Source organism: Lutra lutra, chromosome 7 (genome assembly GCF_902655055.1).
Source record: "Lutra lutra chromosome 7, mLutLut1.2, whole genome shotgun sequence".
Classification (NCBI taxonomy): Eukaryota; Metazoa; Chordata; class Mammalia; order Carnivora; family Mustelidae; genus Lutra; species Lutra lutra.
In genome coordinates this window covers 118,003,923-118,028,311 of record NC_062284.1, presented here as the reverse complement: position 1 = coordinate 118,028,311, position 24,389 = coordinate 118,003,923, and the positions used below count along the sequence as shown (strand labels likewise).

At 39.1% G+C, this 24,389-nt stretch overlaps 1 protein-coding gene across 6 annotated transcripts in view; it reads right to left on the bottom strand.

Annotated features, from left to right (window-relative positions):
• RPS6KA5 (ribosomal protein S6 kinase A5) overlaps positions 1–24,389 on the bottom strand; it is a 175,797-nt gene that overhangs the window by 99,277 nt on the left and 52,131 nt on the right. For all 6 annotated transcript variants that reach the window (XM_047736460.1, XM_047736458.1, XM_047736461.1 and 3 more), the window contains one exon: positions 5,451–5,669. In XM_047736460.1, coding sequence (XP_047592416.1) covers positions 5,451–5,669 — 219 coding nt within the window. The remainder of the gene's footprint in view (positions 1–5,450; positions 5,670–24,389) is intronic.

The following is a 24,389-nucleotide window of genomic DNA, read 5'->3' as shown; positions in this document are numbered from 1 at the left end:
AGTTGGTATCAGGGACCCTGAAATGCAGTCCCATTTGAGTTAGCTTTTTAACTTCTTCCTTTGAATACTGACAGGTAAAGGGAATGACTCTTGCCTTTCCATTAGAAACTGTATCTCAGGGTAACCAAGGACTGATTAAAAAAAGCCGTACTTGACAAAAGAATGCCAGCCCATAAATATAGAAGAAATGATAGATTTAGAAAATCACCATTTTGTAACTCATAATTAAATAGTTGGTTTAAGCAAGTAATTATTGAGTATTAATTGTTAAAATCATAAGACGTCAAAACATAACACAAGTTATTTTCACTTCTAAGGGAAAAACATAGCCTTGTTCTAAAGGGAGCAGATGGTCACCTCTGTAATTGATTCTCAGCATTACTAACAACTTGATAATCGGTTTCTCCCGATGTGATACAATACGAAACATGCAATATCACCTATGATTTATTCCAGCTAAAACATTTAATGTCAATCGATCAAGATGAGCTCTAACTTCCCAACTACCGGAATCCAGCAGACAGAGGGATGAACTAACAGATACTACAAGACATATTCTCAGACCACTATAAAAAAGAGAATGCTCCAGATTAAGAAATGTCAAGGACATAATAACCAAGTTCAGGTTCCTGGACTGGGTCATGGTTTGGACAAATCAGCTGCAAGGGATACTAAGTGACGATTAGTGACAAGTGAACATGGATGGACCTGTGTAGTAGATGGCCACAAACTACTTGTAGTTCCCTCACAAGGAAGTGAAGTCTTTGGTGAGGATTTGGAGAAAAGCAAACTGTCGTGCGCTCTTGGTGGGAATGCAAAGTGGTACAGCCACTGTGGAAGACGGTATGGAGGGTCCTCAAACAACTGAAAACAGAGGGTGCGTGGCAGGCTCATTCAGCACGCAGCTCTCAATCTTGGGATTATGAGTTTGGGCTCATGTTGGGTGTAGAGCTTCCTAAAAATAAAATCTTTAAGAAAAATAAAAAATAGAAGAACCATATCATCCGGCAACTCTACTACTGCGTATTTACCTGAAGAAAACAGAAATGTGAACTCAATCCATGTACCCCCATATTCACTGCAGCATTATTGACAATAGCCAAGGTACAGAAACAGCCTAAGTGGCCACCAATGACGAATGGAAAAAGAAAGTGTGGTACGTGTATACACAATGGAGTATTATTCAGTCATAAAAAAGAATGAAATCGTGTCATTCATGACAACATGGATGGACTCTGAGGGCATTACACTAAGTGAAATAAATTAGACAACGATGAATATCACACAATCTTACTTACATGTGGAATCTCTAAAAAGGAACAAACAAACAAACAAAACCAAGCTAATAAGAACAGTTAGGTGGTTGCCAGAAACAGAGGTCGGGGGAGGTAGGCAACATGGGTGAAGGGAGTCAAAAGGTACAAACTTTCAGTTATAAGTCAGAAAAAAAATAAGTCAGTCATGGAGATGTAATGTACAGCATGGTGGCCATAGTTAGTAACACTGTATTGCACATCTGAAAATAGCTAAGAGGTTAAATCCTCAAAGTTCTCATCACAACAACAAAATTCTGTAACTAGGTGTGATGAGGGACATTCATTAGATTTACCTAATCATTTTGCAGTATATAGAAATACCAAATCATTACATTATGTACCTAAGACTAATAAACTGCTGTATGTCTATTATACCTTAATTAAAAAAACAAACAGTAGCGAACTCTATTTCTATACCGTTGAATCTGGGCTGGTGGTGTGTTAGAGGTGGGGCTGTGTGAGTTCCAGAGCCTAGTCTGGGGAGGCCTTTCAGCCTCTCCCTTTAGCCTCTTGGCTGCCTCTCATGAGCTGCCCGGATGCTGCTGTGCTGTGAAGAAGCAGATGACTGCACGAGGATGAGAGGTGCCCCCGACAACAGCTAGCACCAACTTTCAGACATGAGAGCAAAATCGTCTTGGTGCTTTAAGCCCAGCCAACTCTCCAGCTAGCCACACACCGTGTGAGCCAGCCCGGGGCCAAACCAGCAGAGATCCCCTGAGCCAACTCACAAAATTATGAGAAAATAAGTCACTGTTTAAGCAACTAAATTGTAGAGTGGTTTACTATGAACAATAAATAGCTGGTGCCACTGCTCAGTAAATGAAATTTAAGTTTATTAACCAGGAAAGGCAGACATCATTAACTGAAAAAAAAAAAACAACCAAAAAACCCCACTGGTTACAAACTGTAGGTACAAGACAACCTCATCTGATAAAACATACAAGCACGCAGACACACACATGAAAAGTTCTAGAAGGATATACACTAAGTAATAACCAAGTGCTATATAAGGATGTAAACTCTGGGTAGTGAAAATGTTTTTCTTATTTTTGCTTTTCCGTATTTTCTATATGCACATATGTGCTTTTGTAGGAATAAATAGTTTTTAAAATAGATTATGTGTTTTAAAAAGATCTATAATGTTGGGGCACCTGGGTGGCTCAGTTGTTAAGGGTCTGCCTTTAGCTCATGATCATGATCATGATCCCGGAGTCCTGGGAAGCCTGCTTCTCCCCCTCCCGCTCCCGCTCCCCCTGCCTGTGTTCCCTCTCTCACTGTATCTTTCTCTGCCAAATAAATAAAATCTTTAAAAAAAAAAAAAAAAGACCTATAATGTTGACTTATTCTTCAAACAAAAAGGTCAGCTGGGTCCCTGAAGAGCTCTGGATGAAAATTCTTGCTATTAACCTCTAAGAGGACACAAAACTGGATAAAGTCAGTTAATCAATAAACTTTAGAGATAGTTATGGGCTGATCTGGGTCCCCATCCACCCCCAAATTAATATATTGAAGCCCTAACCCCAGTACCTCAGAATGTGACTGTATTGGAAGACTGGGTCTTTAAAGGTAATTACGATACTTTTACAAAACGAGGCCAGCAGGGGTGGGCCCTAATCCAGTCTGACTGGGATCCCTCTTAAGAGGATGACTGAACACAGAAAGCCCCACCAGGGGAGGGCCATGTGAAGAGGCAGCAAGAGGGAGGCCAGGTGCCAGCCAGGGAGGGACAGAGGCCTGGGGCAAGTACTTCCTTACGGCCGGACCCCACCCTCACCTGGATCGGGGACTTCCAGCCCCCAGAACTGTGAGGAAGTAAATGTTTGTTGTTTCAGCTCCCCAGTGTGTGGTCTTTTGCTATATTTGGAAACTCGACCTACTGCACATTCTAAGCACCACAAACTGAACCATAAAGACAGTTTATAATAGAGTATTGTTCTAAGATTCTGAAAAGTTTTGTCTTTAAAGTCGAATAACAACTATAAACACGCACAAAAAGAAATTATGCTAAATATATCCATAGAGCAGGGAAGTAGAGGGCATGCTTTCCAAATGCATGGCCTCACCCATGAGGGAGCCGAGGTGCTATTCTAGTCCACATTCTACTCGTGAACTGGCGTGAGAAACGGGCTTTCCTGTTTTGTTCTGCATTTGTTTATTTATGGGCCACCGACAGCAAAATTAATGGAGAGCCAACAGCTAAAAAGCAACACTTTTAAAGACTATAATTTTTTAATCAAATACAAAATATTCCACTCCTCTACTTTTAAATTAAAAGCATGATTTACAAAAACTACACTATTTACAATAAGCAGTAAAAAGAAACAGAAAAGACGGAGTACAGTTATGACGAGAAACGGAAGAAGAGAGAGGAGAGGGCAGAGAAGAGCTGCCGTGTGATGGTGTGGTCTAGGAGGCTGGGTTCTGGCTACTTCTGGCTACTTCTGGGTTGCACCACTTACACGATCTTAGGCACACGATTTAACTTTTATGAGCTGGTTCACTGTAAAGGGAGAAGCTTAAACAAGGTAATTATTTCTCAACCAATCTTCATGGAGTTCCTAAAGCCTCCCTGGAAATTCTTATAAGGCAGGGATAGAAATAAACTGGTAGGGCTTGGTGCCCTTGAGCTTAGATTTAGGTAGTGGTATTTATTTCTGTTTGTTTTCCATTTGAACGTTTGTGTTTTCCCTTGGGCTAAGAGTTCTGCTGCTCTAATAGTTGAAACCATTGTATTAAAATGCTCTGTCCCCTGGCAACCAGGTAAAAAGATCCAGGAATACATATTTAAGAACGGGTAAATAACATAGCTAAGCAGACACGCATAGGAGGCAGAAAGAAGAGCCAAATGATACTGACGTGTAGGAACATCAGACAGACGATGACATTAATGGGGACTGTGACAGAGCAGGGGAGGATCTGGTCTCTCTACATAAGAGATTTAGGATTCTTAGCTGATGCCTAGCCTAGCATTGCAAACTGAGCCTGCAGTGTAACCTCATGACTCAAAAAGTGAATGTAAATTTAGGCATCATTTACAAAAGTATAATTTCCAAAGTGCATTCAACAAAATTGCCCAGTATATTTAAGAACCTGTTTGCATGATCAGTTATCAAAGAATATAGGCAGCACTGTTGGGCAGACTTTGAAATGAGTCAGACCTACGTCCCAACCTTCAATCTCAAGTTTACTCAAGATATGTAACTTCAGGAAATACAGCTTCTTGAATGTTCAGCATCACTAATGGGGGGACTCTAGCAGCACTGTTGTGAGGGTTAGTGATCACCATGGGTAATACCTATAGCATGGTGCTGGCATACCATAGGCACTCATGAAATAGCTAATGCTTACAGAGAACTATGTGAAATTCTAGCTCATCTAATTCTCAGAACAGTTCCATAACTAGGAGATCATAACATGTAAATGTAAATTATCACAAGAATGAGATGAAAATTGTAACAAATGATGACACAGTAAGATATCAGCAGTACCACCATCTACTACAGTAGGAACAGAAAATGGTGCAACTCTTCTGCAAAGAAATCTGGCAACATGTAGCAGAGGACATTTTCGAAGTTCATATATGATGGTCCAATGCTATTTGGAAAGGAAAGGATTCAGGAAGGGCCTGTGAGTAGAAATGGGAGTGATCGGTTGACTGGTTGGTGGGCATCGCTTTTATGTGCATGTTTATCACCAGAAAAGCAAAGGATCTCCAAGAATAGAAGACTTTCTTTTTTATTTTTCCCACTTACTGATTTCCATAAATATCCCTTTGTCCGCCTAAACCTGGACGTTCCTGAGAACTCCGGAAGCAGAAACCGTGGCCCGCTTCCCCATTCAGCTCCTCACATGTAAGCGAAGCCCAGGGCCCAGGGAAGCAGACACACCCAATGACCCAAGTATTTCTTGAGATTAAGAAAGGAATGTGGAATAGAAGAATATAAATTCCTTCAGGTTGGAAGGTCCCAAATCCAGAGCAATTCAGGATGTGCCAGGAATTTCCACCACAAAGAGAAGAATTGAAGGTCAAAACATTTCTTCTAAGTCCACAGTATGCTGCCCTTTCCGTTCATTGCAACTCAAGACCCAAGAGAAAGCGTTCTCGTTAGAAGTCTACCGACGATGAACACTTACCTAAAATGAGATGAAGTTTGGTTTCTGTCTGGAAAGCGTAGTGCAAGGTCACCAAGAACGGTGACTGCCTGATGTGCTCCAGGACTTGCCGCTCGGTCCTTGTGTGCTCTGTGGTTTTGGCCTTTTGCACTATTGTGGCTTTCTTCAAGACTTTCATGGCGTACAGCTTGCCAGCATCGTGACCGCTGATTTTACGAACCAGAAATACTTTTCCATAAGCTGAAAATGAGAAGAAAAAATAAAAACAACTAAAATACCACACACAATGATAATTTCTTGGAAGTTGAAAGTTACAATGCGTAACAAACATTCTTTGAATGAAAAAGTATCTTGACCTCTCTTTCAAATAGTTCTTTCACAGGGGCGCCTGGGTAGCTGAGTCAGTGGCTGAGTCGGTTAAGCGGCTGCCTTCTCAGCTCAGGTCATGATCCCAGGGTCCTGGGATGGGGCTCCATATCGGGCTCCCTGCTCAGCGAGGAGTCTGCTTCTCGCTCTGCATCCCCCACTCTGCTTGGGCACTTCCTCTCTCTCTTGTGTTCTCTTTCTCTCTCTCTCTCTCTCAAATAAATAAATCAAATCTTTAAAAAATAGTTCTTGTATACATTTCTTCAGTTGTATGCCAAGTATATTTCTGGGTCCAAAGCTTGGTAGTTACATATCTAGCCACTGCTGACAAAGTTATATTTTACTGGTATTCTTTCAATATTTTTTAGCTGTAGGAAACTAGCCGTTATTATGGTCAATTAACCACAACCCAATTCTGGAACAACTAGGACACTTTAGACATCCGATAAAATCTCCAGGTGTTGCTGTTGATGTAAACAAATGAAAACAGTTCTTAATAAGAATCTCATACATTTAAATCAAACACATCAAGTATCCCTCTATACTTACAGAAAAATCTAAAGGAACATAAGCTGACACTTTTAAACAAAAGAGATCTTCAGACTTAAAAAAAATATTAAAATGCCCTAAAATGTCAGCAATGCTGACAGAAGCCCCTTTACATCTCTGGGCAGTAAGTCATGGCTCGATGGGTCAGCCTCCCCAAGTTTTCCCTAAGCGCTCAGCTGGGCAAACCCTGTGTGCGGTGCCACTCCCCCAACTGGGGGAAATGGAAGGCTCAGGGTCCATCTCAGGCAGAGCCAGAATCTGCATCTACTTACTAGAGAAAAGGGGAGAGGGCTGGAAGGGGAACAAGGAGGAGGGAGGCAGAAGGGCAGGACCACCACTGTGAGAGGGCAGGGGTAGGTCCCCAATTCATCTCTACAGCGTATAAATTCTCTTCCCTAAACACCTTCTGGGATGGGTAAGCCTAGTCCCACTTCTGAAGTTCAACACTTTAGTCAGACCATTCTGGAGCCAGTCCAAGTTCCGACCCAGACCAGTGCTTCCCTGCACTCTGCCCACACCTTCACAGTGGCTAGCACACAGTTCTGTTCGGATCCACTCACTAGTGGGACAGAGCTTTAAGGAAGCTCTGTGTTATTCAGGTTAGTCCTTCGGGAAGTAAATGAGCACCAACAGATGATATACACAGACGTAAGGATCAGAGAAAGGGTGCGATACTCCTGAGGAGGAGGAAAGCCAACATTTCCTAAAGAACTTGTCTATGCCAGGCTCTGTGCTAAACATATTCCACATATTGGTTCACTTAATCCTCAGAACGGCCAATGATGGTGGTACTTGGAGTAATTCTATTTCACAGGTGAGGAAATGGGTTCAAGGAATGTAAGGAAGAGGCCCAAAGACTTGAGCAAGAAGTGGCAGAATTGATTCAAGCTCAGGGAACCACAGTTTCTACTGAAAATGAATTTTTTTTTTTAAGATTTTTTTTTTAATTTATTTATTTGACAAAGAGAGATCACAAGTAGATGGAGAGGAAGGCAGAGAGAGAGAGAGAGGGAAGCAGGCTTCTTTGCTGAGCAGAGAGCCCGATGTGGGACTCGATCCCAGGACCCTGAGATCATGACCCGAGCCGAAGGCAGCGGCTTAACCCACTGAGCCACTCAGGCGCCCCTGAAAATGAATTTTAAAAAATGATTCTTCACAAATACTAGAAGTCCGATGCTCTGGGTTTCAGTGAAATCACTATCATAAACATACTGAACACATTCTGGAATATAGAGAAAGTTGTTCACAAAAGGTTTGTGTCTTATCTCATTGTAAATAAAATAATTATAGACTGAGATTTTAATGAGGTGAAAATGAACCAAAAAAAGAAAATGACAACTTTCAGAACCTGACAAATTAAACTGAAGTATAAAAATGAAAAAAAGCTTATCTATTCAGAAGCACTGAAATGAAGCTAGAAAATATTCTAATAAAATGTGCTGTATCTTCCACAGTCAGCCATTATATAAACTCAGTAGAAAGTGAAGTCCTCTACAAGTATGGGGCTTTTGTGTTCCCTACATACACATGGCATCTGCCCTGAATTCCTGTTTTCTGAGATTCCCATCTCCAGAATGCTCCTTAGAAATTATGTTACCTATATATCTTCTCCAACAAAGAAAATCTTGTCATTGATGGAAGATGGCTGTTCGGCTTATATGTAACTAGTCTTTCAGCGTAAGTGTTGACCAATGCAGGATGTTGGCACCTGACATCTAAGTACTTGTCAGGTGCTTCAGAAGTACATTAACTCACTCCTTTCTTATAGCATGCCTGTAAGGAGGTGAGGAGGACTACCTCTATTGCACAGATGGAGAAACTGAAGCAGAGAAGAACATACTTGCCCAATCAGCCCCACGCCCACATTCTGAACTATGTTCCATCCACCTCCCTTCAGTGAATGACCTCACATGCAACTAAAGAAGGAGTCAGACATTAAACAGAAGTGACAACAGAGGTTAGGTGTTTTAGTGGCAGAATGGACACAGCGCTATTAACTTCTAAGAGGAGAAAATCTTGCAAAATGACCAATTTTGTTGATGGAGAGAGGAGATAGAAATGTCAGAAAATGTTCCCTATATTGAGTGGAAACAAGCCTTTTATAATATTTATCTGTTGGTCCTTCTACATGCTTTGGACTTACAGGAAAGAATATTACCCTTCTTCTATAATTTTTTAAATATTTAAAATCACCATCATGCCATCTCACCTATGCAAAATGTCATTATTCCTTAAACTAATCTTAAAGTAAATGATTTTGAGACTTCTCACCACTAGGAGGTTCCACTGATGTGTTCTGTAAGTTATAAACATTTTTTCTTTGATTTCTTTCCTGTTACTTTAAAAATATGTCCTATTATGCTCTCCACATAAATATAAGATAACATAGGATAATGGATATGTCAAATAACATAAAACCATCCTATTGCTACATTATATACTATCTGTCAAATAATAGTCATTTCTTTGCCATGTGATGATATCCAGAAGCTTGCCAATAATATAAACTAAAGTCTACATATAGCCTGCCAATACAATTACTTTCTCATCTATCAAAAAATTTCAGGCGAAAAAGTGTGATAAAGCTTACAAATCTTCTGCTTTTATTTATAATTGCCATGATAAACTAAAGCTACAGTAAGTACTTTTATCACATAGTAAGTGCCAAAGATGCTTTTGTCAACAAAATTCGAGAAGTGCCTTATAACATTCCAAATAACAAATATTTCAGACAAACAGGATCTTATGAGTAGGCTGCCTACCTAAAACACAGTTGCGTCCAAATGGCCTTGTTTTTGAAGCCCCCATAAGGCTGCTTATCACACTGCAGGGGGGAAGAAAACACAGTCACTATAGGAGACACCTCCCTGGGTAGGCTGGTTTGCAGATTAGTATAGAGGGAGAGAGTAAAGCAGTCCTTTTGAATAGCACCATCCACTCCAGAACCACCCACGTGTTTTCCAGTATTTTAAGAGGGGCACAGGAACTGGAATTTGACAGCAATATTATATCCTTTCTGTTTGTAACCAGATGAATGACCGCCTGCCTTCTAGTACAGCCAACTCCTGGCTTTCGTTCGTTATGTGTGTGCTGACATCGTTAAAAAATTCCAATTTTGAAAGCATCTTTTGCAAACTGGAGAGGCTACCAATGGTGAAAACTCTTTTGGCCATAAAAAATAAACAACAGTACTTCCTGCTCAGATGGAGCCCCTAAATGGATGTTTGGCAACACATCTGGCTTTTCTACTTAAGAGACCGAGCCTCCTGCTTTTGCATGACTTTAACGTCCACGTCCACACGCAAGGACTTCAAATGCTTTATCAGCAATCCTCACAGAAGTCCCGGGTACTGCTGTGAATCTTATTGAATTCATCAGCACTAGGGCCTTTTCAGGATACTCTACTAAGAAATATGAGCAAAAGAGGGCATGGAGTTCATGGTTTTCCAGAAGACCAGTCTTATAGGGCTTGATGGAGAAGTAGAAGTTCTCCTTACTTTAAGACTGAGGGAAAGTCAATTCTAAGAATCCATGACAAGAAGGCTTAATTCCTGACTTAGCTTGATAAATACCTGTGATCATAGGAATGAAATAAATCCTTCAATTCTAGGCCCTAGAGACATCATTTTGGGTTCTGCTGAAGACCTGCGTTCTTGTCTAGCCATGCAGCCATTTTTGGGAGGGGAGAACTGGATCAAGACACGTAGGTAAACTTCTCCAAAGCTGGCTCAGAGGAAGACTACAGCTATCTTAGGAAAGTTACTTCTGTTCAAACTGAAATGTGGATTTAGAATTCTATCTTGGTCAACACAGACAGCACACAATGTTGGCAAACCTTGTTGGGGATGACCTCAATGGATTGAGGATAAAGCAAGTAATGTGAAAGGAACTAAAACCAAGAATCGTGGGGAAACGTCTAGCTCCGTGGAGTAGGTTCGGTTTGCTTTTCCAATATAGGAATCCTATTCCTCTTGCCACAATTACCATTATGAATCAGGTTTTCAGCAATTGTTGTTGTAATAAAGAAAAGTTAAAACTGACTGACAGTTTTAAAACAAGATGACATTCATGCTGCCATCTCAAAAGCCATCTCACAATTTCAACTACATTTTGAAATTTATTTTGAGCATAATTAAACTGATCTTTTCACTTTATTTGTAAAATGTGAATTCATTAAAAAGTTTTAAGAAGTAGCATTTCATCTTTGTATTAAAATGATAATGAGCTCACAATTTGGTAAAAAATATTTTTACAGACTATAACAGCAATCACTTCAGAAAGCCCTAAGATCAAATTCATGTAACATTTACGTACGTGTATAAACACTATTCTGGAGGAAGAGGTTAAGGACCATTTTTCTAGCAGGCCTCTGGTTTATTTACTTCATTACAGTGCTCACCTAGGACATGCTGCTCTCACTGGGGTCCAAATGGCTCAGCCACTGTGAGATCACCGTTTCCTGTCACTCAAACTGTTCTTTTTTTTTTTTTTTTAAAGATTTTACTTATTTATTTGACAGACAGAGATCACAAGTAGGCAGAGAGGCAGGCAGAGAAAGAGGAGGAAGCAGGCTCCCCACTGAGCAGAGAGTCCAATGTAGGGCTCGATCCCAGGACCCTGGGATCACGACCTGAGCCGAAGGCAGAGGCTTTAACCCACTGAGCCACCCAGGCGCCCCACTCAAACTGTTCTTAATGCTATTTAAAACTGTGTACATTTTACACACTGCTTATCAGCCACGTCACACTTTGGGTTCATACCAAACTTGTAGCAGAAGCTACTGTACTTGAACTGCAGCCTTTAAAAATATATATATGATAGAAATTCTTAGTGACTTCCCCTTAGACATGAGACCTCCCCTTCCCTCTGTCCAACACACTGCTGCACACTGAAAGCCTGGAGCTGGCTGGTTCCCCCGTGCACTTCTGTCTCTGTGCAGCTCAGCCGTCTGCTTCCTACCATTCACGGATACTCGTGGCCTTATCCATTGATTCCTGTTGTAGATGTTACTGTTATTATGTAATTTAACTATATATTACATAAACCACTAAAATGCAAATGTGAAAGAAAAGAGAAAAATGAGGTTGAATACTTCGGAAGAACTACATAAAAGCAAGACACTTAAAAAAAAGGAGCTGCTGAAAAGCTAGGTGTGGGCGGAACACTATAAAAGGCTTGGGGGAAAATTGTGGAAATCTAGAAAGATTTTGTACTCAGAGTACTTCAAATGCGTCTGGTTCTCACTCCACTTTAAAGAATCTGAATCTTAATTTTAGGTGATGCACTACAAGGGTAGTTTATAGAAAATAAACTATTGTTTAAGAACTTCTCAAAGGTTCTGTGCCTACAACAAAGACTGGTAAGTGAATACGTATATATCCTTTTTAAGTGAAAATAATATGTTCAGAGTATTTATATATACCCTTTCAAAGTGATTTTCCACCTTAACCAACCTTTGTTGATTAACCACAAGTACCAATCATGTCAGATGAGAGAGGATCATGTTCATCACTGCTGGACCCCATCCCTCTTTCCTCCTTCCAGATTACTGGCATCTTGTCCAAGGGGGACCTGGCCATCAGGCACACTAACTACGCCTCCCAGCTTACTTCTATCCTCAACCTGGTAAACACTTTTGCCCTGCCATCTAAACTACTGAGAGAAATATAGCCCTTCTGGCTCAGCTCAGTTGATTTCCAACTGTCCTTAAGATAGGGAGAAGCCTTAATATAATGAAAGGATCTGACTTCCTACCTCTCTCCACCTTCTCACCACCTCATTTAGCTGACTCCTTCAGACAGCCAACATTTTTTGACTTCCTAGACTAGCACAATTCCTCTAATTCTATGTTCTCATGACACCACGCATTCTTTGTCACAGGAATGATCAGAAACACAACTTTTCATTTATTCGTATGATTGCTTCCTTGTCTGACTTCCACTGACTGTAAATTCCACTAAACCCTACACTGTCTAATTTTACTCACTTTGCATTTAATGCAAGTAACTGAAGCTGCCCCATCAGGGAAACTCAATGCTGAGCGCGTGAAAAAGAAAAATGGACAAACAAGCTAGTGAACGGGTTGGACCAAACAAAGAGCTCTCTAGTATACAGCCAAATACCTTCCTCTCAGGTGATAATTTTGATGGAAAGTTGAAGCTGAGTCCTTAACAAAAGAAACCTGTAATGCGGATCTGCGGTGCAAAGCTATACCCAGCCAAGTCTGTTCCTCTGAGGAAGGAACAATGAGCTTTCATGAAGTAATCCCTTTTAATTTGGGGATTAAACATGATTCCTGGCAACATTCCCTGGTGAAAGTTAACTCAGGAAACTTAGATGCCACCGTTCTAGAGCAGGAAAATGTCCTAACACAATGATATCCATATATGGCCACTGTTTTGTAATCTGCTACAACACAGAAGAACGAATTACAATGCCTAGCCCCATCCCTTTCTCATATATAATTTAACTTGGGGAAACATTTCTGTCATTCCATGTGTGCTATGTCTTGGGGACTGACAGGCCACCTGCCTTCCCTCCTTCTTCCCCTGTGGAACTTCATTCATCCCAAGATGGCAACGTCAGAAATGAAGCCAAACAAAAAAGACAGTCATGGAATTCTGAGTTTCATGACTGCTCTTGGAAAATGGTACCCGAGTCAACAGGCGAGCCGAGGGTACACAGTTAATGCTACAGGGGTAGGTATGAAGCCCCTGTGCACCCGCCACTACCAACCCCAGGGAAGCAGCTTCCCCGCAGTGTTTTACTGCAGCACAGTCATCCACAAAAACACACACTCATAGTGCAACAGTAATACCGACTAACCATAATCTGGTACTTCTAAAGATTCACCTGAAACATCGGATTAATCAGACCTTAGAATCAAAAAGAAACATTATTGGGGCTCCTTGGTGACTCACTGAACATCCAAATCTTGGTTTCGGCTCAGGTCATGAACTCAGGGTCGTGAGATCGAGCCCCACCTTGGGCTCATGTGCTGTCTGTGGAGCCTGTTTGAGATTCCCTCTCTCTCCCCCTCTGCCCCTCCCCACTCTGGAAGAAAGAAAGAAAGAAAAAAAGAAAGAGTAAAAGAAACATTTTTGTCCATCACAGTAATTGTCCAAAATCTCCCTGTGTAGACCGAGCAACAGGAAGCACCTCACTTGGACCATAGCAGCAGCTCGGTTCTATCAGTAAAGTACTTTAACCTTATGTGTATCACTTTCTAAAGAGACCAAAAATACAATTATTGTTTTCAATAATACCGCCACCTCTTTTGTCAAAGACGCTATTCTCATGATATGATTTAATGGTCATAATATAAGAACCATTCGATCATTTCAGCACTTGTCACGAGCCTCTCTGAACAGGTTTTTTCCAAACAGTGGGCTGTGACCCATGAGTGGACGATGGTATCAATTTAGTGGGTTCAAACAGCAGTTTAAAAAACTAAAAAGAGAGCCAAATATACTGCAAGTATTTCATGGAACCTCTGTTTTCTCTTCATATATGCATGCACCTGTGTATGTATATATGAATGTAAATAAATCTGAGCACATAGGAGGGGAAAAGAGGGTAGTACAGAGCAATGGTTAATCCGCAGACTCTGAGCTAGACTGCCTGAGTTTGAGCCCTAGATGTATTATTTATTAACTATATGACCTTGGGTAAGTTAAGATAACTCTTTACCTTAGGTAAAACTGTTTACCCCGGGTAGAACAGTTAAGATAAGAGCCTGGGTGACTCAGTCAGTTGGGCGTCTGACCCCCAGTTTCCACTAAGGTCATGACTGTGAGATTACGCCCGCATTGGGCTCTGTGCTCTGTAGGGAGTCTGAGATTCTCTCTCCCTCTCTCTCTGCTCCCTCCACCCCCACCTGTGCTCTCTCTTTTTCTCTCTAAAATAATAATAATAATAAAGATAACAGTGTCTCAATTTCCTCACTAGGGATAGTAATAGTTCCTACATTATAAGGTGTGGGATTAAATAAATTAATATGAGCATTCTGGCAGATAACAAACACCATGTAAGTGTTAGTGGAAAAGTGTGTGTGTGTTCATATGTCTGTATGTCTATATGCATAACATAAATACACATACTGAGCTATAATACAAAATGTGCCTATTTTATCCTATGGGTAATAATCAGAAGAGCTTGAAAGCCACTGTTCTAGCTGAATTTATATGCCTTTCCTTTAAATAGAAAATTATGGGGCACCTGGGTGACTCAGTCAGTTTAGCATCTGCCTTTGGCTCAGGTCATGATCTCAGGGTCCTGGGATCAAGCCCTGTGTCATGCTCCTTGCTCAGCAGGGAGTCTGCTTCTCCCTCTCCTCTGCCCCTCCCTCTGTTCCTGTTCTCTCTTTCTTTCTCAAATGAATAAAATCTTTAAAAAAGAACAAAAAAGAGAAAAAGAAAGAAAAAGAATATTATGCAAGTCACAGAGTTTTCCCTTCATATCTGCCTCTTAGTTACCTCAGAGGTAAATATAAGACTCAGTTATGCCTGTCTCATCCCAGTCATCTGTAACATCTACTTCGCTTCCCTTTTATCTGGCTTTTGACCAATCTTTTTTTTTTTAATATTTTATTTATTTATTTGACAGACAGAGATCACAAGTAGGCAGAGAGGCAGGCAGAGAGAGAGGAGGAAGCAGGCTCCCTGCCAGGCAGAGAGCCTGATGTGGGGCTCGATCCCAGGGCCCTGGGATCATGACCTGAGCCGAAGGCAGAAGCTTTAACCCACTGAGCCACCCAGGCGCCCAGGCTCTCTCTTTTTAATCTATCTTTGAAAATGCCCTCAAGTCTCTTTTTGAAAGTAGGTAAATTTCAAAACATATGTAAAATAAAATGCACTTGATTTTATAAATTTATCAAGTAAGCATTATTTCCTAAATTCCCTTATACAACAGATGTAAATTATATACTCAATTCCGAATATTTGAAAAATACATACCTATAAAACTAAGTATTTCAATATAATTTTAAAAGAAAAAAAGGAGAGTTTGAGCCACTTAACCTAACTATTTTTTAGAATTGGCCACTGTTTTCATTTGTAAAATCAGAAACACCCAAAATTTCTAAAATTAATGAAGACAGACTGACTAAAATAGATTATTCTTCTAGCATGTAAAGAAAAGCTATGAATCTAAATCATGACTAAATAACTAGATATTAAAAGTAAACAAAAGAGACACAGTAAAAACATATGAAATCCTAAGTAGTAATTTTCATAAAAAGCACCAAGGTAGGCCATTTGTTTGGGGCATAAACATTTGTATCTTCTAGAAGATGCATAATAAAGAGGATCTAGATGAGACATAATAAAAGTGCCAGCATTCTAGGTTTAATCTAATTACAGTTTTTAAATTAACCAGGGCCACTTGACCCATTTGCTTAATTCCTTCAATGGTCAGAAACAGTAGTAGAGCTAAATCAGGAATAGAAATCAGCACATTTTCTCAGGGATGGTGACAACATTGAAGAAAGACTTAGTATGTACAAAGGTTGAAAGTAAAGTAGTCACAGGATTAACCACCTGTAGGTACCATTTATGCATACTGCATCAGTTTGAGTAATTAAAGACTAACTGTACAATAATCTTCTAGATCAAAACTTTGTAAGTTTCAGAGAAAGCACTAAAACACTACATGCATTAAACCAACTCATAACTGCATATATGTAACTGGCTATGGCCAACTCCTGACTATCTCCATAAGGATGATCCATTTAAACCACAGGTCATTTCTTACTCCTGGTGCCAAATGACTTGAAAACCAAAGATTCTGGTCCAACAGGGAAGAAAAAGCTACAAAGGAAACCATGTCCAACTGTGAGGTCTGGACTTGGAAATGATTACCCAAGGATGGTATTACCAGAGAATTTCACTAAAAGAAAAATACACAAAAACAATAAATAAGAACAACTAAGAAGCACATTCATAAATCATTCTCTATATACCTCAACAAACAAGCCATTTGCCTAGCTACACATTTATATCTTAGTGGCCAGTGCGAATGATCATCTGTAGTAGATGCGAATGGTGGTCTATCAGATCACGCTTTTGCAGGCTGGGTTACCCATACCCCAGCTGCTAATAGCCCACAATTGCCTCCCTCTGCCTCCGGAGAAAGGCCAAAGGTAGACAGAAGTCACAATCTCACCTAGGAGGTTACATTACACCGTTCTATACCCTGCCCCAACAGCCTACAGTCAATGACTACCATAGCTACAAAGGCTTGCCTCTCACTTTGGCTCCAAAACTTTCCATGGACTCGGCCTGAATCTAGACCCCAGCTTAGACCACATGCTGTTTAGGTTCTTCCCCTGCTACTTCTCCTTTCCTCACTCTCTCCTGAGAGCATCTTGCAATAAATCACATGTACCTAAGTCCCTGACCTGGGCTCTTCTAACAAACATGACTTAGGATAGTATCAGTAATAAATCAAATTGTATTTGATTTGACAATTGTATTTACACTAGGGAGACAATGTCAACCAATATATGGAATCATTTTATGATTAAGGCATAAAACATTAAGACATTTAACCTCTATGATTTCCATAAATACTGTAGGTTTATATGGAAGCATAAGGCATAGTGGGTATATACAGACACAGATACAAACTTGTTTGAATAACAATTTTGACAATGTAATGAATACATGCTTTGAAATGTACTATTTTAATAGGGATACTTTCCAAACACTTAAGAGAATAAAGTGACAAATGATGACTGAATCATCATACTTCATAAACAGTCTTCTATAAGATTTGAACCAAATTTCCCCCCTCTATCATTTCACCAGTAAGTTGCCTAGTGCAATTTCTAGCACCCTCTAGTGGCAAATTACCCAAGAGAAATAGAAATGACTCATTTAATAAATGAAATGTGTTTCTAAAAACCCTGCAGTAAAAATTAAAAATAAAAAACAGAAAAGGCTGTCCCATCAGGGATGATTTTCAGAGAGTCTGGAACAATGAGACAATGGAACAATGAGTAAAGAACTACCAGAGTCACCATTTCAACAACAGCACTTAAGATTGAGGTAAGTAACCAAAAGGTAAGTCTCTCTACTGGATAAATAAGTTTTTCCATGGGACAGCTTGAAAGATCTGCTATTGATTAGATGTCCAAAAAAAAAAAAAAAAAAAAAAATCCACACAGCAAGGAAAAAGTGACCTTCTTATAAGGGTACCAGGGACTGAGGTAGGCATAAATGGTTGCTGCTCATCAGATATTCTTGGTGGCAAGGCACTGTGATTTCCTATATTCTGCTGCTACTCATTTCATGGTTTCAGAAGCCCAGGAATAATTCTATATTAAATGAAGACCAGATCCTTATTATTCAATTTGAAAGTTTGTATGTGATATATGTGTGTGTGTGTGTGTATGTTTATATATATACACATATACATATATATCACATACAAACTTTCAAATTTTATATTTATTTATTTATTTATTTATTTATTTATTTTTGGTAATGCTCCCTACTCTACCCCCAGCACTCAAAACAGTACTTGCCTCTTGATAAATACATGTGAATGAATGAATCCCAAATGCAATGGGACTGAACTGAAAGTTTTAAATAGAGAAGTAACAGGTCTAATTTTGTACTTAGGACGGACCACTCCAGCTGTAGTGTGGAGAACAGACCAGGAACAGTCAGCTGAAATCTGGGAGATCTGTGGTGGTTGTATTTCCCTCTTGCTGGACATATTTTAGGCTTTATCATAAAATATTTGTTCAGAAATAACAGTCACTTATGTATCAAGCTAAGCTGAGGCCTTGGTAATGCGTTATATTAGCTCTTTTACAAGCTGGGTTTCTTTCCCTTTCAGTTACATAAACAGCTGAAGTTTATACAGCATTTACTATAGGTCAGGCAATCTAAATGTTTTATTACTCATTTTCTGTATATTATAGCATAAGAATGTTAACCTAAAGTACAGAAAGGGTGTTCAGAGGAGTGCCTAGGTGGCTCAGTCAGTTAAGCGACCAACTCTTGATTTCAGCTCAGGTCATGATCTCAAGGTCCTGAGACTGAGGCCTGCATCAGCCTCCATGCTGGCCATGGAGCCTGCTTAAGATCCTCTCCCCTTTCCCTCTGCCCCTCCCCTTGACCTCCACCCCGTTCATGCACACATGCATTCTCCCTCTCTCTCTCTCAAAAATAAAAAAGGTAACTTCAGTTGAAATTACTCCCAGATATGCTAACAGAGTGAACGACTATGTGAAAAATCTAGTTATCCCTACGAAGAAGTCCTAAATAATTTTGTTTTTCTCATTTAGGGTACAGCTTTACAGTGGCGTTTCCTATTCAATAAATAACCACAACTGATGGGTCATCTAGCAAGTGGCAATTCATACCCATTCTTCTACTAATCCTGTAACACCACTGTGAGGTCGGTATAATTGACTTATGTCAACAGGGACTTAGGCTCTCAGGAGTTCAGGTGATTTACCCAAGGAACTCATGTAGGTAATGGTAACCTCAAGATTCAAACCTGAATTATATATGGCATCCTGGCTACCCAAGTACTTCATGATTATGAATGCACCAAAACTGGAAGAGGAAATCAACTCCGCTGCACCCTTTATGGTTGGTTATATGGCAAAAAAATTCTTTTTGGCATAATGGCAAAAAATCTCCAAAGTTTAGGATAATGTATGACAAACAAAGGAAATTCAAAGAGAATACTAAAATCTTTTAGCTAAGACCATCACGCTCCACTAAGCATCAAAAATACTAATCCAGGGGCACCTGGGTGGCTCAGTGGGTTAAAGCCTCTGCCTTCGGCTCGGGTCATGATCTCAGGGTCCTGGGATCGAGCCCCGCATCGGGCTCTCTACTCGGCGGGGAGCCTGCTCCGCACTCTCTCTCTGCCTGCCTCTCTGCCTACTTGTGATCTCTCTCTCTCTGTCAAATAAATAAATAAAATCTTAAAAAAAAAAAAAAGTAATACTAATCCACACAATGGGTACACTTAAAGACTTTCTTCACCTATACGTGGACATATGTCTCAGAGAAAGCAAATGGTTAAAAATACAGCAGAAAAGGAGAGCAATAAAAACAGAATCAGTATTCTCACAAACAATCCAAAATTTCATCATGAAACAAAATACAGCTGACTCTTGAACATGGATTTGAACTACAAGTGTCCACTTATAAATGAATTTTTTAAATACAGTACAGTACTGTAAATGTATTTTCTCTTCCATATGATTTTCATAACATTTTCTCTAGCTTACTTTATTGTTAAATACACAGTGCATAATATAACACACAAAACATGTGTTAATTGACCATTTACATTATCAGTAAGGCTTCCAATACAAGAGGGTATTAGTAGTTAAGTTTCTGGGCCATCAAAAGTTATATATTCATGGGTTTTCAACTATGTGCACCCCATACCCCACATTATTCAAGGGACAAGTGTAATTCTAAAAGATGAATCAAAGCCATTTCCTGGACTTGGAAGTATCAATCTCAAGAATAATGCTAGAGATAAGAACATGAATTATACACTTGTTAAACTAAAATGCTTCATACTGTTATGAGCTATGGAGATGAGGCAGGGCAACAGAGGTGGAAAAATACATAGCGATGATCCCAAGAGCTTATAATCTAAAAGAAAAACAGCAGACATGAAGGAAAATTCAGAGAACCACTCAGTGCTATGTTCTCTACAAAGGATTGTGAGTGCTGCAGTTCAGATAATGAATCAATCTGAGCAGGATTTAGACAGGCAGAAGAGAAGGGGAGCACTAGGATTATGGGAATAAGATAAGGCAGAGTAGCAGAATATGGGAAAGGATGCATAACTGTAGGGGAGTAAAAGAAAATTAACCAGACTAGAAAGTAGGTGGAATATCAGGGTAAATGGACAAAAAAGACAGGAGAAAACAGAGCTAAGCCTGAAAGCAAGGCAAGGCCTTGGATTTGAATTAATTAACTGCAAAAAAAAAAAAAAGGCACTATAAGTTCTGAAATAGGATAATAGCACAATATGTCGAATTTTAATGAGGCTGATTACCATTTACAACAGAATGTATATAAAATGCACAAAATGGAAGAGAGAACTTGCAGAAAGGCAGAACAGCTAGGGAAGCCCTAACAATAATCCATGTATAAGGTAATACAAGTGACGGCACTAGGAACAGAAAAGGTCAATCCAAGGATCATTGTGAAGGAAAAATTAGAGGCTTTTGTGAGAAACAAGAAATCAAAAGAGAAAAAAAATAAAAAATTACTTCCAAGTTTCTATCTGAGGAAACTGGTCAGTGACAGACCAACAGAAATAAGATAGCTGAAAAGAAAAATAATTCAACAGTCTGAATAAAAAAGAGATTTTTATTTTTACTTTTTAAAAAGATTTTATTTGAGAGAGAGAGAGGGAGAGAGAGGAGACAGTGAGCGTGCACGCAAGTGGGGGGGAGGAGCAGAGGGAGAGGAATACAGCAGACCCCCATGGAGCGAGGAGCCAACACAGGGCTCAATCCCATGACCCTGAGATCACGACCAGAGCTGAAATTCGAGAGTCCAACTAAGCCACCAAAGTGCCCCCACAGAGAGATTTTAAAATGAATATTACATGCATTTGAGTATGAGATCAAAAGCAAATCTTTGATATTGTAATATTCCATAAAGTCTTCAAGATATTGGATGAATAGCATTTTATATAGTTCAAAATACATAAAAATTAATTCATCAGAAGAATTTTCAGTTTCACTTCCAAAGAAAACCTGGCATGACACATAAAGACATCTGATGAGGCTTTTCTATTATTCTAATTGGTGCTGGAAAAAATTATCTTAAAAAGGTAATGAAACTGAAGGATTAGTGGTGAAATTTTTGAATAAAAATTGAGATTTTATTATATTCATAAGAAAAGTTTCCACCTACTCCATTTAGTCATCAAAAATGTGATTTTAAATACAGATATACCTACAGTGACATCTTAGTTATTCCATGTTCTTATAAGAGCAAGCACATTATCAGCTGACAAAAAGGAAAAGCAGCATCCACAGCTAACAACAGACCAAAAACACGACAGTGAAAAGGCATGAAATGAAAATGCCAAGGTAAAACATTACTGACAAAGTCTTTCCCCACCTTTGCAGAATTGTCTTAAGGACCTGTGATCACACCACTCAAAAAGCTGAGCTAGATAACGGGATAAAGTATTAATTGTGTTGAAAGAAAATATACACCAAGTTTGATTTTATAAATTTGATATTAAAAATCTTACATACTGGAAACTGGTGTCTAATTTTCCTTCCTCATATTCTCTTAGTGGTTTTTAGAATCAAAGTTATACTAGCCTCACACAATGAACAAGAAGAAGAATCCCACTTTTTCTATTTTCTGAAAGAGTTTGAGGAAGATTAGAATGACCTATGTCTTGAATATCTGGCAGAACTCATTCTTAAAACTGAATCAAGTGTTGTCCTGGCAGGAAGATTTTTACTTACCCATTTCTTTAACAGTTATAGGATATTAAGGTTTTCTATTCTTTCTTCAATTGGTTTGGAAATTTACACATGTCAAGATTTGTGAGCACGTTAAAGTTTGTGGAATAGTACACCTCAGAACACTAATTCCTATCAGCTCCCAGACTGTATACAATTTTTGCCCAAAGATTCAGTTCTTTTTTTTTTTAACCCCATGGTTTCAACATCACAACTATGGTTGTTTAGATTTCCTTTACCCACCAAACCTTTTTGCATCTCAGAAACTCTCCTGAGATTACTTTTTTTCTTCCTACATGAGATCTGTTAGAAATCCTTGTGAGGATGTGTTGGTGGAAAACACACTCAGCTTTTGTATGTCTGAAGATGTCTGTTTTGCCCTCACTTCTGAAAAATAGTTTGGCTGGGTATAGAATTCTAAATCAACAACTGTTTTCTCCAGGCATTCTGCAGGTACTCTTTTTCTCTTCCAAGGCTTTTGTGGTTGCTGCTGAAAAGGCGTCGGTCTGATCACTGTTCTTCCTTCATAAATATATATAAGTAAGTCTTTTTGTTCCAGCTGCTTTTAGGAAATCTCTCTGTCTCTGGTGCTCATCCCCTTCTCTATGATGTATTCATGTAAGACTTTCCATACATTTGTCTGCTTGGAAATTGTTCTGTTCCTTCGATCTGTGAATTCATATTTTCAGTCAATCTTAGTAAATTCTTAGTTACTCCTCCTCCCCTATTAGCTCCTTCTTGGATTCTGATTAGACAAATCTGTATCTTCTCTCTGTCTTCATCTCCCTTTTATAAATGCCACCTCATTTTTCTCCATTTCATACTCTGCATATTTTCCTCAAATCCACCATTAGAATTTGCTAATTCTCTTTAGCTACATCTCATCTGCTAGTAAACTATCTATAAACTGAGTTTATAATTTGAATTACTTTTCACTTCTAACTGCCTGAGCCACCCAGGCGCCCCACTTTTCACTTCTAGAAGCAATATTGGTTCTCTTTCAAATCTGTCTGGTCATTTTGTAGCAAGTCTTTTTTCCTTAATATTAGCATCAAAGTTCTGTTTAATTTTAAAAACAAGATATACATATATATCATACTTCATGCCTAATAATTCCAACAGTCTCCGCAGGTCTAATTTTGCTATGTGTTGTTTCTATTTCTTTCACTCATGGTGACTTGCTTCTTGGAAGCTTGTGATCATTGGCAATTAAGATCATGTCTATAAAACTTCTTTATGGTCTAGGTAAAAGTTCATTCTTCCAAAGAGGATTTATATTTGCTTTTCCTAGGCACTTGGGAATACTACTAACTCGGTATGTAAACTAAATTCTTACCTATTTTTTTGTTCTTTGGGATCATACAAATGTGTACAAATTCAAGCTGCAAACCTGCACAATGCCTGCCTTAAGTTTTGAATGCTCAGGGAAGGCTTTTGTTTATTTTTTAATTCTCTTCACCCAGAACCAGTGCTGAGGCAGAAGAATTTTCTCTGCAGCTCCCTTTGTGGGGTGGATTTTCTTATTTAGTCTTTTGCATAGCAGTAGCCTTCTCTACCTCTCAGGAGTCATAGATGATATCTCTCAGACCAAGCATGAAAATGGGAACTCCAAAGAACTAGCTCACAATTCACTGGCAGAATTTTCTAGAATAACCTCTGCCTTCAGGGGGCTTATGTAGTCTCTAGATTTCTACTCCCACTTTCTTTCTGAATTCTAAGGATTTTCCTTATTCTTACCAGCTGACCTATACCATCGAGTAGACTTTCTTTAGAGGCATTTTATCCAGCACTTTAAGGGTTTAAAAATGAGGGGGATTTTCCAGGATATGCAAGCTGTCATCTTATCAGAAAGAGAACATACACTGCCTTTCTATTTCTACTTATGTATTTGGAATATACTGCCAAATATAAAATTGACAGATCAAGGAATAAAATTCGTTTCATGGCTTTTGTTACATGCTATAAAATTCAGTGATGAAAATTAATATCACATTTTAATAGTGGCTTGAGAAGATTTATAGATTCCACATCTATTTTGCTTCAGAGAAGTTATCTAATAATATTAAATAAAAGTTTTTTGGTTTTGATGGTATCTGGAATAAAACATGATCTTAGTCTGATTTTTATAACTTATCTTCTAAAAGAACAGCTACAAATGTTGGTAAGGATGCAGAGAAACTCACACCCTCACACACTGCTGGTGGAATGTAAAATGGTGTGGCCATTTAGAAAAGAATCCATAGTTCCTCAAGAAATTAAACATCAAATTATCATTTGAAATGGCAATTCAGTACTAATATATAACCAAGAGAAATTAGAACTTATGTTCTCCCAAAAACTCATACATGAACGCTCAGAGCAGCATTGTTCATAATAGCTAAAAGGGAAAAACAACCCAGCGACTGATGAACAGATAAACAAGATGTGGTTTATCCACACAGTGGGCTATTATTTAGCCATAAAAAGGAAAGCAGCAGTGATCCATGCTACAAGGTAGATTCAGCTAGAAAATATTATGCTAAGTGAGAGAAGCCAGACACAAAAGACCACATGATTCAATTACATGAATGTCC